The sequence below is a fragment of the Arachis hypogaea genome, chromosome 12 (assembly GCF_003086295.3).
Source record: "Arachis hypogaea cultivar Tifrunner chromosome 12, arahy.Tifrunner.gnm2.J5K5, whole genome shotgun sequence".
NCBI classification, from domain to species: Eukaryota; Viridiplantae; Streptophyta; class Magnoliopsida; order Fabales; family Fabaceae; genus Arachis; species Arachis hypogaea.
In genome coordinates, this window is record NC_092047.1 from 60,119,824 (window position 1) to 60,130,161 (window position 10,338).

General features: G+C 39.6%; 1 protein-coding gene across 1 annotated transcript; it reads left to right on the forward strand.

Moving 5' to 3' along the window:
• Positions 1–8,157: 8,157 nt before the first annotated feature.
• LOC140176733 (uncharacterized) lies at positions 8,158–8,526 on the forward strand. Its single transcript, XM_072208277.1, has one exon. It carries the CDS (start codon positions 8,158–8,160, stop codon positions 8,524–8,526), a length of 369 nt encoding a protein of 122 aa, XP_072064378.1.
• The last annotated feature ends 1,812 nt before the right edge of the window (positions 8,527–10,338 follow it).

Consider the following 10,338-nt stretch of genomic DNA (forward strand, 5'->3'; position numbering starts at 1 on the left):
ACATTCAAAACATCATAAAATCATGATCCATATGCAAATTAACATATCTAAGCTCAAATTAAACTAATCCTAAGCTAACTAAGACAAGCAAATATACAAGAAACTAAGATTATAAATAAAGAGAAAGGGTAAAAAAGATGTTACCATGGTGGGGTGTCTCCCACCTAGCACTTTGGTTTATAGTCCTTAAGTTGGACTTGTTGAGGAGATTCTTGCTAGGGTGGCTTGTGTTTCCACTCTTCCTTGAATCTCCATCCATGCTTGCACTTCATAGGTCCTCCGGGATCCCATATTCTAGGCATCCGGTCACCTTCTTGTTGATTTCCATGCTCCAAGCCGGATGAAAAAGCTCCTAATTGACCCTTGTAACAACCTAACATTTTCCAAAAATTACCCAATTGTGCTCTACACGCCAATTGAACTCCGATTCTTGAATTGTTCTTCTTGAATGGCCTTGGATTCTCTTGGCAACCAACACCCCTTCCTCCATCATGTACCAACCCAAGAAGGACTTTGAGTTGGTAGGCCGTCTCCAAGATAACATATTGATGTGGGCCAATGAAGTTCAAAGGTGAAATTGCCACCCACTCAATATGTTCTTGGAACGGACTTTCTTCCTCACCAACATCCTCCTCCCCATCACTCAAATAATAACAAGGAGGTTGTGAGAAAGCTACCTCCATGTCTCTCTCAAACTCAATGGGGAGAGGCTTATTAGGATCATTGAGGGGATTAACTAAGGAGGACAAAAAATCATCAATGATGGAATCCTCATCTTGATCAATCTCCCTCAACTCCTCATTTCTCTCCTCCGGTTCCAATACTCCGCTTTCTCCCTCTTGCTTCAGTTCATGCTCCATCTCTTCTTCTTTCCCTTGTGGCTCCATGCTCTCCTCATTACTACACCCTTCAATTGCTCCTTCACACTCTTCAAGAGGAGTGCCTTGATTGGATGAGCGTAGTAGAACCAAGCGGTTCACTGCTTTGGCTATGGTAGCAATGAATTGCCCTTGTGTGCTTCGGAATCCTTCTTTTTCTTAGAGAAAGGCTTGAAGGTCTTGTTGGTCTTGGGCCAAGGGTGGGAAAGCTTCACATTGGGGTGAAAATTGATATTCATAATTTGGGAGAAAGGTTGTATATGTGGGAGGTGACTCATGTTGGCAAGTGTTTAGAGTTGGTATGTAAGAAGGTGGATGTTGGTATTGATGTGGTGTTTGAAAATGTGGTAATTGAGGGTTATGTTGGGGGTAAGGGTCATAGGCATATGGTGGTGGAGGTGCATAATCAAAGTGAAATCCACCATATCCTTGGGTTGGGTATGTGCATTGGGAAGGGTATGGCTCATTATAATATAGAGGAGGTGGCTCCTTCCAAAATTGATGTTCTAATCCCATGATGCAATCCAAAATTGAGGTTATCAAGCCCTACAAAATAAGCACAACCAAACTCCAAACCAAGAGGGTGATAACTCATAGAGAAAATTGAAAATAACAACTAAAGACATCAATTAATAAAATAAACAAAATCCTAATTACCAACAAAAGTAAACAAGCAACCAAAAAGTATCTATTCACACTATGGACATATTTACAACAACCAAAATATAGTACTCATGACGCTAGTTCCCCGGCAACGGCGCCAAAATTTGATGAATGACCAAAAGCACGGGTTCAGATTTTCACACTAAAAATAGAATTTGTCCATTGCAAGTATAGTCCAAATCCAACCATTGATCATCAATCAAATTATCATTCTAAAGATTGTCACAATCAACACAAATTAACCGGGAGTTTTAAATCCTGGGTCGTCTTCCGTAGGAACTAATGCCAATAAGTGCACCATTTTGGTTGTGAAGATCAAAGGGGGTTTTTAATGGTTGAGAGCAAACAAAATAAAGGAATTAAAGAACAATCCAAAATTACAATTGATAAAGTAATAAAAGATCAAAAGAACTATGTATGTAATATGGACAAGTAAGGCCATAAAGTGATGGAAAAATGGTTTAAAACATAAATGAAACCTTGACTTGGGATGAGTCATGGAATTCCTTCATTGCCATAACCACAACTATGATAATTATGATGGATTAATCTCACTAAGTCAACCCTCACATCGGAGAGTAAGTTAAATGAGCATAAGTGTTCTCAACCCACAAGTCCTAAATTGCTTGCTAATTACCTTAGCAACAAATTAGCGTTAGTGGGAACAAAAATAATTAACAACCCAAGAATTATCACTAAATGTTGGACATTATGGCTCTAGTAATCTATAAACTCATTTTTCCCTAGCCAAGGGGTGGAAATTACCCCATAATCAAAATTGACATTTCATCAAACACCTAATATGCATAATCATAAAATATGGAAAAATTGGAAAATTAATGAAAGCTATGAATCACAAATGCTCAAAATCAATAAAAGAAACTCAAACAAACATGCAATAATCATCAAACATCAAATTAACCAACTAGAAAATCAAAATTGCAAAACTATGTATATATTGCCAAGAGAAATGAAAATAAAAGAAAGTGTAGAACAAATGTAGTAACTAAAAGAGAAATTAAAGAAATACTTACAATTCAATTGCTATAATCCAAAATCAAACTTGAAGTATAAAATGCTACAAACCCTAATTAGAACCCTAAGAGAGAATTTTCTATACTATTCTACTCCTACTCCTACTATGAGTTTCTACCCTACAAGTGAGCTCTCCTTGTTATGTGTTGATATGCCCTTAATATAGCCTCTCAAACCAGCCTTCAGCACTTCAAAAAAGGGCCTAGAGATCCCCAAAACCGCACATCACGTGACTTTTTAATGGATGCATGCGCTGGTACCTGTGCGGACGCACAGATGTCTGCGTCCGCACACTTCGCCGAATTTGCACTCGTGCGTACGCATAGAGGGTTGTGCGCACGCACACTTCGCGATGCTCTGGATTTGCTCTGCTTGGGTTCTTGTGCATACGCACAGGTTGTTGTGCGCACGCACACATGCTGATTTCCTTCTTGTGCGTACACACGCTTGCTTGTGCGTACACACATGGCTGTGTGCTTCCTCCTTGTTTTCTTCATGTTTTCTCCTTTTGTACATGCTTTCTTCTACTTCTACCAAACCATTCTTGCCTCTAAGTCCTGAAATCACTCAACAAACATATCATGGCATCGAATGGAATAAAAGTGGGATTAAATTGCTTAATTTAAGCACAAAAATGCATGTTTTCACATTCAGGTTCAATATGGGATCAAACACAACAAATATGCTATTTTGGTGCTTAAGTTTGAGTTGTTGTGATGAAATTCATCCAAATCAAGCTAAAATATATCGGAAAATATGGACTCATCAAGGGATCAATGACGCTTGCCTCTTTTCCAAAGGTGCACCCGCCGACCTTCAAGGGGACTACAAACCCCACTGAAGCAGATAATTGGCTTCAGGCGATCGAACGGGCTCTGCAGGCTCAGTAGGTTCCTGAGGAACAGTGGGTCAAATTCAGGACCTATCAGTTACAGGGTGAAGCCCAGTACTAGTGGCAGGGAACACGATGTATCCTGCAGCTTGGTTGTGCTGTGATACCTTGGGAGGTGTTCCGAATGGAGTTTTACAGGAAGTACTTTCCCAGTTTGGTTAGAAATGCAAAGGAGCTTGAGACTGCAGTTAAAACAAGGCCAGATGACTGTTACTGAGTACACGAACAAGTTCAAAAAACTGTGTCGGTTTTATTGAATTTGTCAAGGTTCCCTAGAGGATTTTGCTGAATGAAAGTGCATACAGTATGAGGGATGACTCCAAACTGATATTTTGAGCTCTGTTGGGCCGATGGAAATTAGAGTATTCTCTAAGCTTGTAAACAAAAGCCGGGTGGCTGAGGAGTGTCTGAGGAAGGTAGTAGTGGAGAAAGAAAGTCAGAGGATGCCTTTTCAAAGGACTCAAGGAAGGAACTTTGCACTGAGGGGTAGAAACTTTAAGCATAGAGGTTTCGTTCCATAGTACAATCAGGGTCAAATCAACTTCAGAAGGCCGAATAACAATGCTGATCAAGGAAGAAGGTATGGAAAGAAGCCACAGACTGACTTAAGTTGTCAGAGGTGCGGGAAGTATCATCCTGGAGTTCCATGTAGACTAGGATCGGGGGTATGTTACTTTTGTGGACAACTGAGACACCTGACCTGAAATTGGCTAAAGAAGAAGTATGAGACCGGTAGAGTACAGCAATCGAGAAGAGTGTTCACGACATTTGTAGCAGGTGACGAGGGATCTGAGACATTGATTAGAGGCAACTGTGAAGTAGCTGGTAAACTTTTAAATGCTTTGTTTGATTTGGGAGCAACGCATTTATTTATAGTATTTGACAAGGCTAGTGAACTACTTCTGAAGCCGTCGTGACTAGGTTAGGCTGTCCACAAGTGTCATTCCAAGTTAAACAGCGTGATTTTGTTCATGACTTGATTTGTCTACCGATGACTAGTCTTGATCTCATCTTGGGATTGCACTGGTTGTCTAAGAACCGCGTGTTGTTAAACTGTTCTGAAAGGATGTTGCACTTTATAAGGGAAGGGTCGGAAGGGCCAGTTGTGGCGAAGGATTATTATTTGAACTCTGTAGTTGTGAACTACAGTGGGTGTGAATGCGAGGGTGTTGTTCTGTTGGTGGCAAATGTGTCAGGTGAGAAACAAAGCTTAGAGCAAATTCCAGTTGTATGTGAATTTCCTAAAGTATTTTCGGACGACATTCCTAAATTCCCTCTTGCTCAAGAGATCGAGTTTGCGATTGAGTTGGTGCCTGAAGCCGAGCCAATCTCAATTGCTCCATATCGAATGTCACCACTAGAATTAACTGAACTCAAATCTCAACTAGAAGAACTAATGAGTAATAGTTTTATTCGGATGAGTGTTTCTCTGTGGGGAGCACCAGTACTATTGGTAAAGAAGAAAAATGGGAGTATGCGTCTGTGTGTGGACTACCAGCAACTAAATAAAGTCATTGTGAAGAATAAATATCCGTTACTAAGGATTGATGATCTAATGGACCAAATACAGGGAGCCAGAGTATTTTCCAAGATTGACTAGCGATCCGGTTAATGGTGCGAGATTTAGAATTCCCACAACTTAATCGGCAAGTGCACTGGGTCATCCAAGTAATACCTCAGTTGAGTGAGGGTCGATTCCACGAGGATTGTCAGATTGAGCAACAATGGTTATCCAATCAGCTTAGTTAGGCGAACAAAAAAGGGGTTTTGATGGTTAAAAATGCATAAGACAATAAACAAGAGAGTAAGAAAGCAATTAAAAGGTTTGGTGTAAACAGTGAGAGAAAACATTTAAGGCTTTAGAGATGTTTATATTCTCAAATTAAAAGTTCTTTCCAACTATTTTAACAATGCATGATTCATTTCATGGCAAACTGTAAATGACTAAACCGTAATCTCTTAGTGATTCAGTCTTCTCTAACCTTCGTTAACCGCCACTCTCGTGGTCACTTAATTCCGATCAGAGGGTTAAGTTCAAAAACTAGTTTATGGCCACAAAAACCCTAATTACCCAAAGCTAACAGGATTATAGGTCACATATCCTAATTAGTTCATGTAATTAGCAATTTAGGAGAAATTTGTTTTCAAGCTGTTGTTCAAGCGAGTTAACTCTCTCAAGAATCACAAGAACTCAAGTAAAATAAGGGTTATACTCTCGTTCCACCAAGATTGATAAGATTAAGAATGAAAACAATCCTTGAAATTGAATCAGTACATTAATTAAAATAGAAAAGTAATAGTTTAAATCCATAGAAATAAACAGAGCTTCTAACCTTAACCAAGAGGTTTAGTTGCTCATAATATACAGAGAAACTAGCGTTCTGGAAAACATGCGGCAGTCTGATCCTTCAGAAAGGATGGATCTTATTCCTTTTATACTAACCTAATTTAATTTGGGAATAAAAATAAAATAATAAATCCTAAGACTAAAAGATATTGTTTGTAAATAAAAATTACGAAAAGGATAAAATATAACTAATAGGTGCTAAATCTAGTTGGAAATCCCTAAGAGAGGGAATCCGGGCCAAGCTTGCTGGCGCTAAATGCTGGCTAGGCGTTTGGCGCCCTAGAGGGTGCAGTGGCATTGCTGGATTGGGTCCCTTGCTGGGGTTAAACGCCAGTTAGGCGTTTATCTCCCGAGAATTGGGGGGGGGGGGGGGGGGCGCTGCCAGCTTTTCCTTTTCAGCTCAAAACTCTGCCAAATTGCTCCGAATTTCACCTGAAATCATAAAAATACCAAAACAACTCAAAGCAGCATCCAAAGGGGATTTTTGCACTAAAATCAAATAAAAATAAATAGAATCTAACTAAAAACAATTAGAAAATGATATGAAAAAGGGTATAAGATGCTCACGCATCAGTTATCATCAGATAAGGGTTAGAGACGAGGATATTCCGAAGACTACTTTTAAAACGCGATATGGTCACTTCGAATACATGGTAATGTCTTTTGGGCTGACGAACGCTCCTACAGTGTTCATGGACTACCTGAACCGAATTATCTGTCAGTTTCTGGATAAGTTTGTAGTCATTTTCATTGAGAAAATATTGATTTATTCTAAAAATATTGAAGAGCATGCAGATCACTTGCGAACTGTACTACAAATCTTGATAGAGAGAAAATTGTACGCCAAGTTATCTAAATACAAGTTCTAGAAGAGTGAGGTGAAGTTTCTTGGTCATGTGGTAAGTCAACAAGGAATTGCTATAGATCCTGCTAAGGTTGAGGCGGTAATGGACTGGGGGCGACTAGCTTCTGTGACGGAGATTAGAAGTTTTCTTGGTTTGTCGGGTTATTACCGAAGGTTCATCAAAGGGTTTTCGCAACTCGCTTTGCCTTTGACCAAGCTGACCAGGAAGGATACGCCATTTGTCTAGACTTCTGAGTGCGAGGAAAGTTTTCAAATGTTGAAGCAAAAATTGACCATTGCACTTGTATTGGTGTTGCCTGAGCCGAATGAACCATTTGAGATATACTGTGATGCCTCACTAAAGGATCTGGGGTGCGTGCTAATACAGCACTGTAATGTTGTGGTAAACACCTCACGGCAGTTAAGGTCACACGAGATGAATTATCCAACTCACGACTTAGAGCTTACTGCCGTTGTGTTTGCTCTAAAGGTTTGGAGGCATTCTCTCTATTGCGTTAAGTTTCAAGTTTTCTCAGATCACAAAAGTTTGAAGTACCTTTTTGAACAGAAAGAACTGAATATGCATCAGAGGAGGTGGATGGAGCTTCTAAAGGATTATGACTTCGAGTTGAATTACCACCCTGGAAAAGTGAATGTTGTTGCGGACACTTTGAGCCGAAAGTCCCTATGTGCTGCTTGGATGATTCTATGAGAGGAAGAATTGCTAAAGGTGTTCAAAGGTCTGAAATTGGAGATTAGAGAGGAGTTTGGTACTCTATGTTTAAGCTTATTGCAAATTTCAAGTGATTTTAAGTCCAAGATCGAAAAAGCTCAACAAGACGAGAAGGAATTACAAAAGGTATGGCTGGCAATTGAGCAAGGGAAGCGGTGGAGACTATTGTGGGATGATGACGGATTGTAGAGATTTAAGGGTAGGATCTGTGTGCTGGATGTTGGAACCTTACGGTAGGATATCTTAAAGGAGGTGTGCAAAAGCAGATTTTCTATCCATCTGGGAAGTACTAAGATGTACCAAGATCTAAAAGCAATGTTCTGATGGCTGAGAATGAAGAACGATGTAGCATTGCACGTATCTAAGTTCTTGACTTGTCAAAAAGTCAAGATTAAATATTAGAAATCATCAGGAACCCTTCAGTCCTTAGAAATTTTGCAATGGAATTGGGACAGTATTGTGATGAATTTTGCGTCGGGCTTACCTAGAACTCGAGCTGGATATGACACTATTTGGGTGATTGTGGATTGACTGATAGAGTCGGCTCACTTGCTTTCTATTCGAATGAGTTGTATGTTAGAGGAGATAGCACGTTTATACATTAACGAGATTGTGAAATTGCATGGTGTGCCTACCACCATTATATCTGACAGAGATCCTCGATTCACATCAAGGTTTTGGAGGGCTTTCCAGCGAGCATTTGGAACTCAGTTGAGTTTAAGTACTGCGTATCACCCTTAAACAGATGGTTAGTCGGAGAGAACAATGCAAACCTTGGAGGATATGCTGAGGGCTTATGTTTTGGACCAGCCAATGAGCTGGGATCGGTATATACCACTATTGGAGTTTGCATATAACAATAGCTACCATGTGAGCATCAGAATGGCTCCATATGAGGCTCTGTATGGAAGGAAGTGTCAATTTTCGCTATACTGGTACGAAACTGGGGAGAAAAGTTTGTTAGAGCCTGAAATGGTATTTGAAACCACTGAACAAATAAAGAAAATCCGAAGCCGAATGGTTATCGCTCAAAGCCATCAGAAGAGCTATGCTAATCAGAGGTGGAAGCCTTTAGAATTTGAGGAAGGAGAGCATGTGTTTCTGAAAGTTACTCCAGCAACCGGAGTGGGTTGATAAACCCCAAATTTGTGGTTTATCTTGTGTTGAATTTAGTGGATTTTTTGTCAACTTATCTCACATTTATTCAATGAAATAGCATGTGGTGCACGAATCCCCACACTTCGTACAGCTGTACCAGCAAGTGCACTGGGTCGTCCAAGTAATACCTGAGTGAGTCAGGGTCAATCCCACGAAGATTGTGGTTTGAAGCAAGCCATGGTAATCCTGCAGGTCTTAGTCAAGCAAATCAGAAGAGTTATTCTTAATTTGTATTTGTGAGATCTAAACTAGATTGACATGTAAAAAAGAGGAATAAAGAAAAGGGTATAGAATGCTTTGTGAATTGGAATGTAAACAAGGATAAGGAATTAGTTAAGGATTGGAGTTGCTTTGTCTTTTGGAATTAACTCTTATATTACTGCTTCCTTTGCTTCTGAATGATCTATTCTATCGTAGGCTGTATGTGATCAACGCCATTGGCCGTGGTCATCAATCTCCTATGCTTCAAATCAAACGCCATTGGCCGTGGTCATCCAATCTGAACGAGGGTGACGCTCTAGCAGTTCATTCTCTTATCGATCCTACTCAAAGCGCCACAGATAAGGTCGAATCTTTCGGATAAGAGAATGCTACTTCTTTGGGTTCTAGCCTCTACCACAGAGACCCTAATCTCCCCGAAAATTGGTTGAACAGGTGTCTCGAGAAGTCCCAAACAAAGTCATGGATTAGCCATCTGAGAGATGTATAATCAAGCTGGCGGTTCGTACTTTCCAGTCACGTATACAGACGAACCCAAGTAGACATGGGTGGTTGTCAGGCACACAATCCTAGTTTGATGAACAGAGCTGATTGTCACTGATCATCCTATTCAACATGTTGAAGAACGAGTATACATCTTAGAATTGAATCAAACACAGATCAAAGGAAAATAGTAATACTTTTATTAATTCATAGGACTCTGCAAGGATCCTCCCCTAAACCTAGGAGGTTTAGAAACTCATACTGATAGAAAATATAATGGTAAAAAATGTGTAAAGTGGCTGAAGATGATGTCTGATGATGGATTTACATAAATCTAATCCCTTAAATACTTAACAAATGACTAGTATGGGTAAAACAGTCTTTTTAGTGCTAAAATCCTCTTCTGGGGCCCACTTAGTGAGTGTTTGGGCTGAGCTTTGATGAGATCCATATGCTAGTAGGCTTCTAAGGTGTTGAACACTGGCTAGGGGGTCAGCTTTCCATTTCTAGAAAGCTCTGAAAGTCAGCTTTCCATAGCCATTGAGAACGCTCTGTTTGAACTTCTGTAGCTTTAGAAAGGCTCTTCCGAGTGCAAGGAGGTCAGATCTTGATAGCATCTGCAGTGCTTTCTCTGTCTCTGAATCAGACTGTTGCTCCAGCTCCTCAATTTCATCCCAAAAACACCTGAAATTGCACAAAAACAAATAAACTCAAAGTAGAATCCAAAAATGTGAATTTAACACTAAAACCTATAAAAACTTAATAAAAACTAAACAAAACGTATTAAAAACTATATGAAAATGATGCCAAAAAGCGTATAAAATATCCGCTCATCACAAGACCACACTTAAACTGTTACTTGTCCCCAAGCAACTAAAAACACAGTAGGATGAAAAAAAGAAAATTAAGACACAAATAAATTTCAAAGTTTCCAATGAAGCTCAATTACAATTAGATGAGCGGGACTTAGTAGCTTTTTGCTTCTGAATAGTTTTGGTATCTCACTATCCATTGAAACTCAGAATGATTGGCATCTTTAAAAACTTAGAATCCAGATGATATTATTGATTCTCCTAGTTCAGTTCT

Bases quoted from the DNA above. Each gene is read 5' to 3' on its own strand.
- LOC140176733 (XM_072208277.1), top strand. From the start codon at position 8,158: ATGCAAACCTTGGAGGATATGCTGAGGGCTTATGTTTTGGACCAGCCA.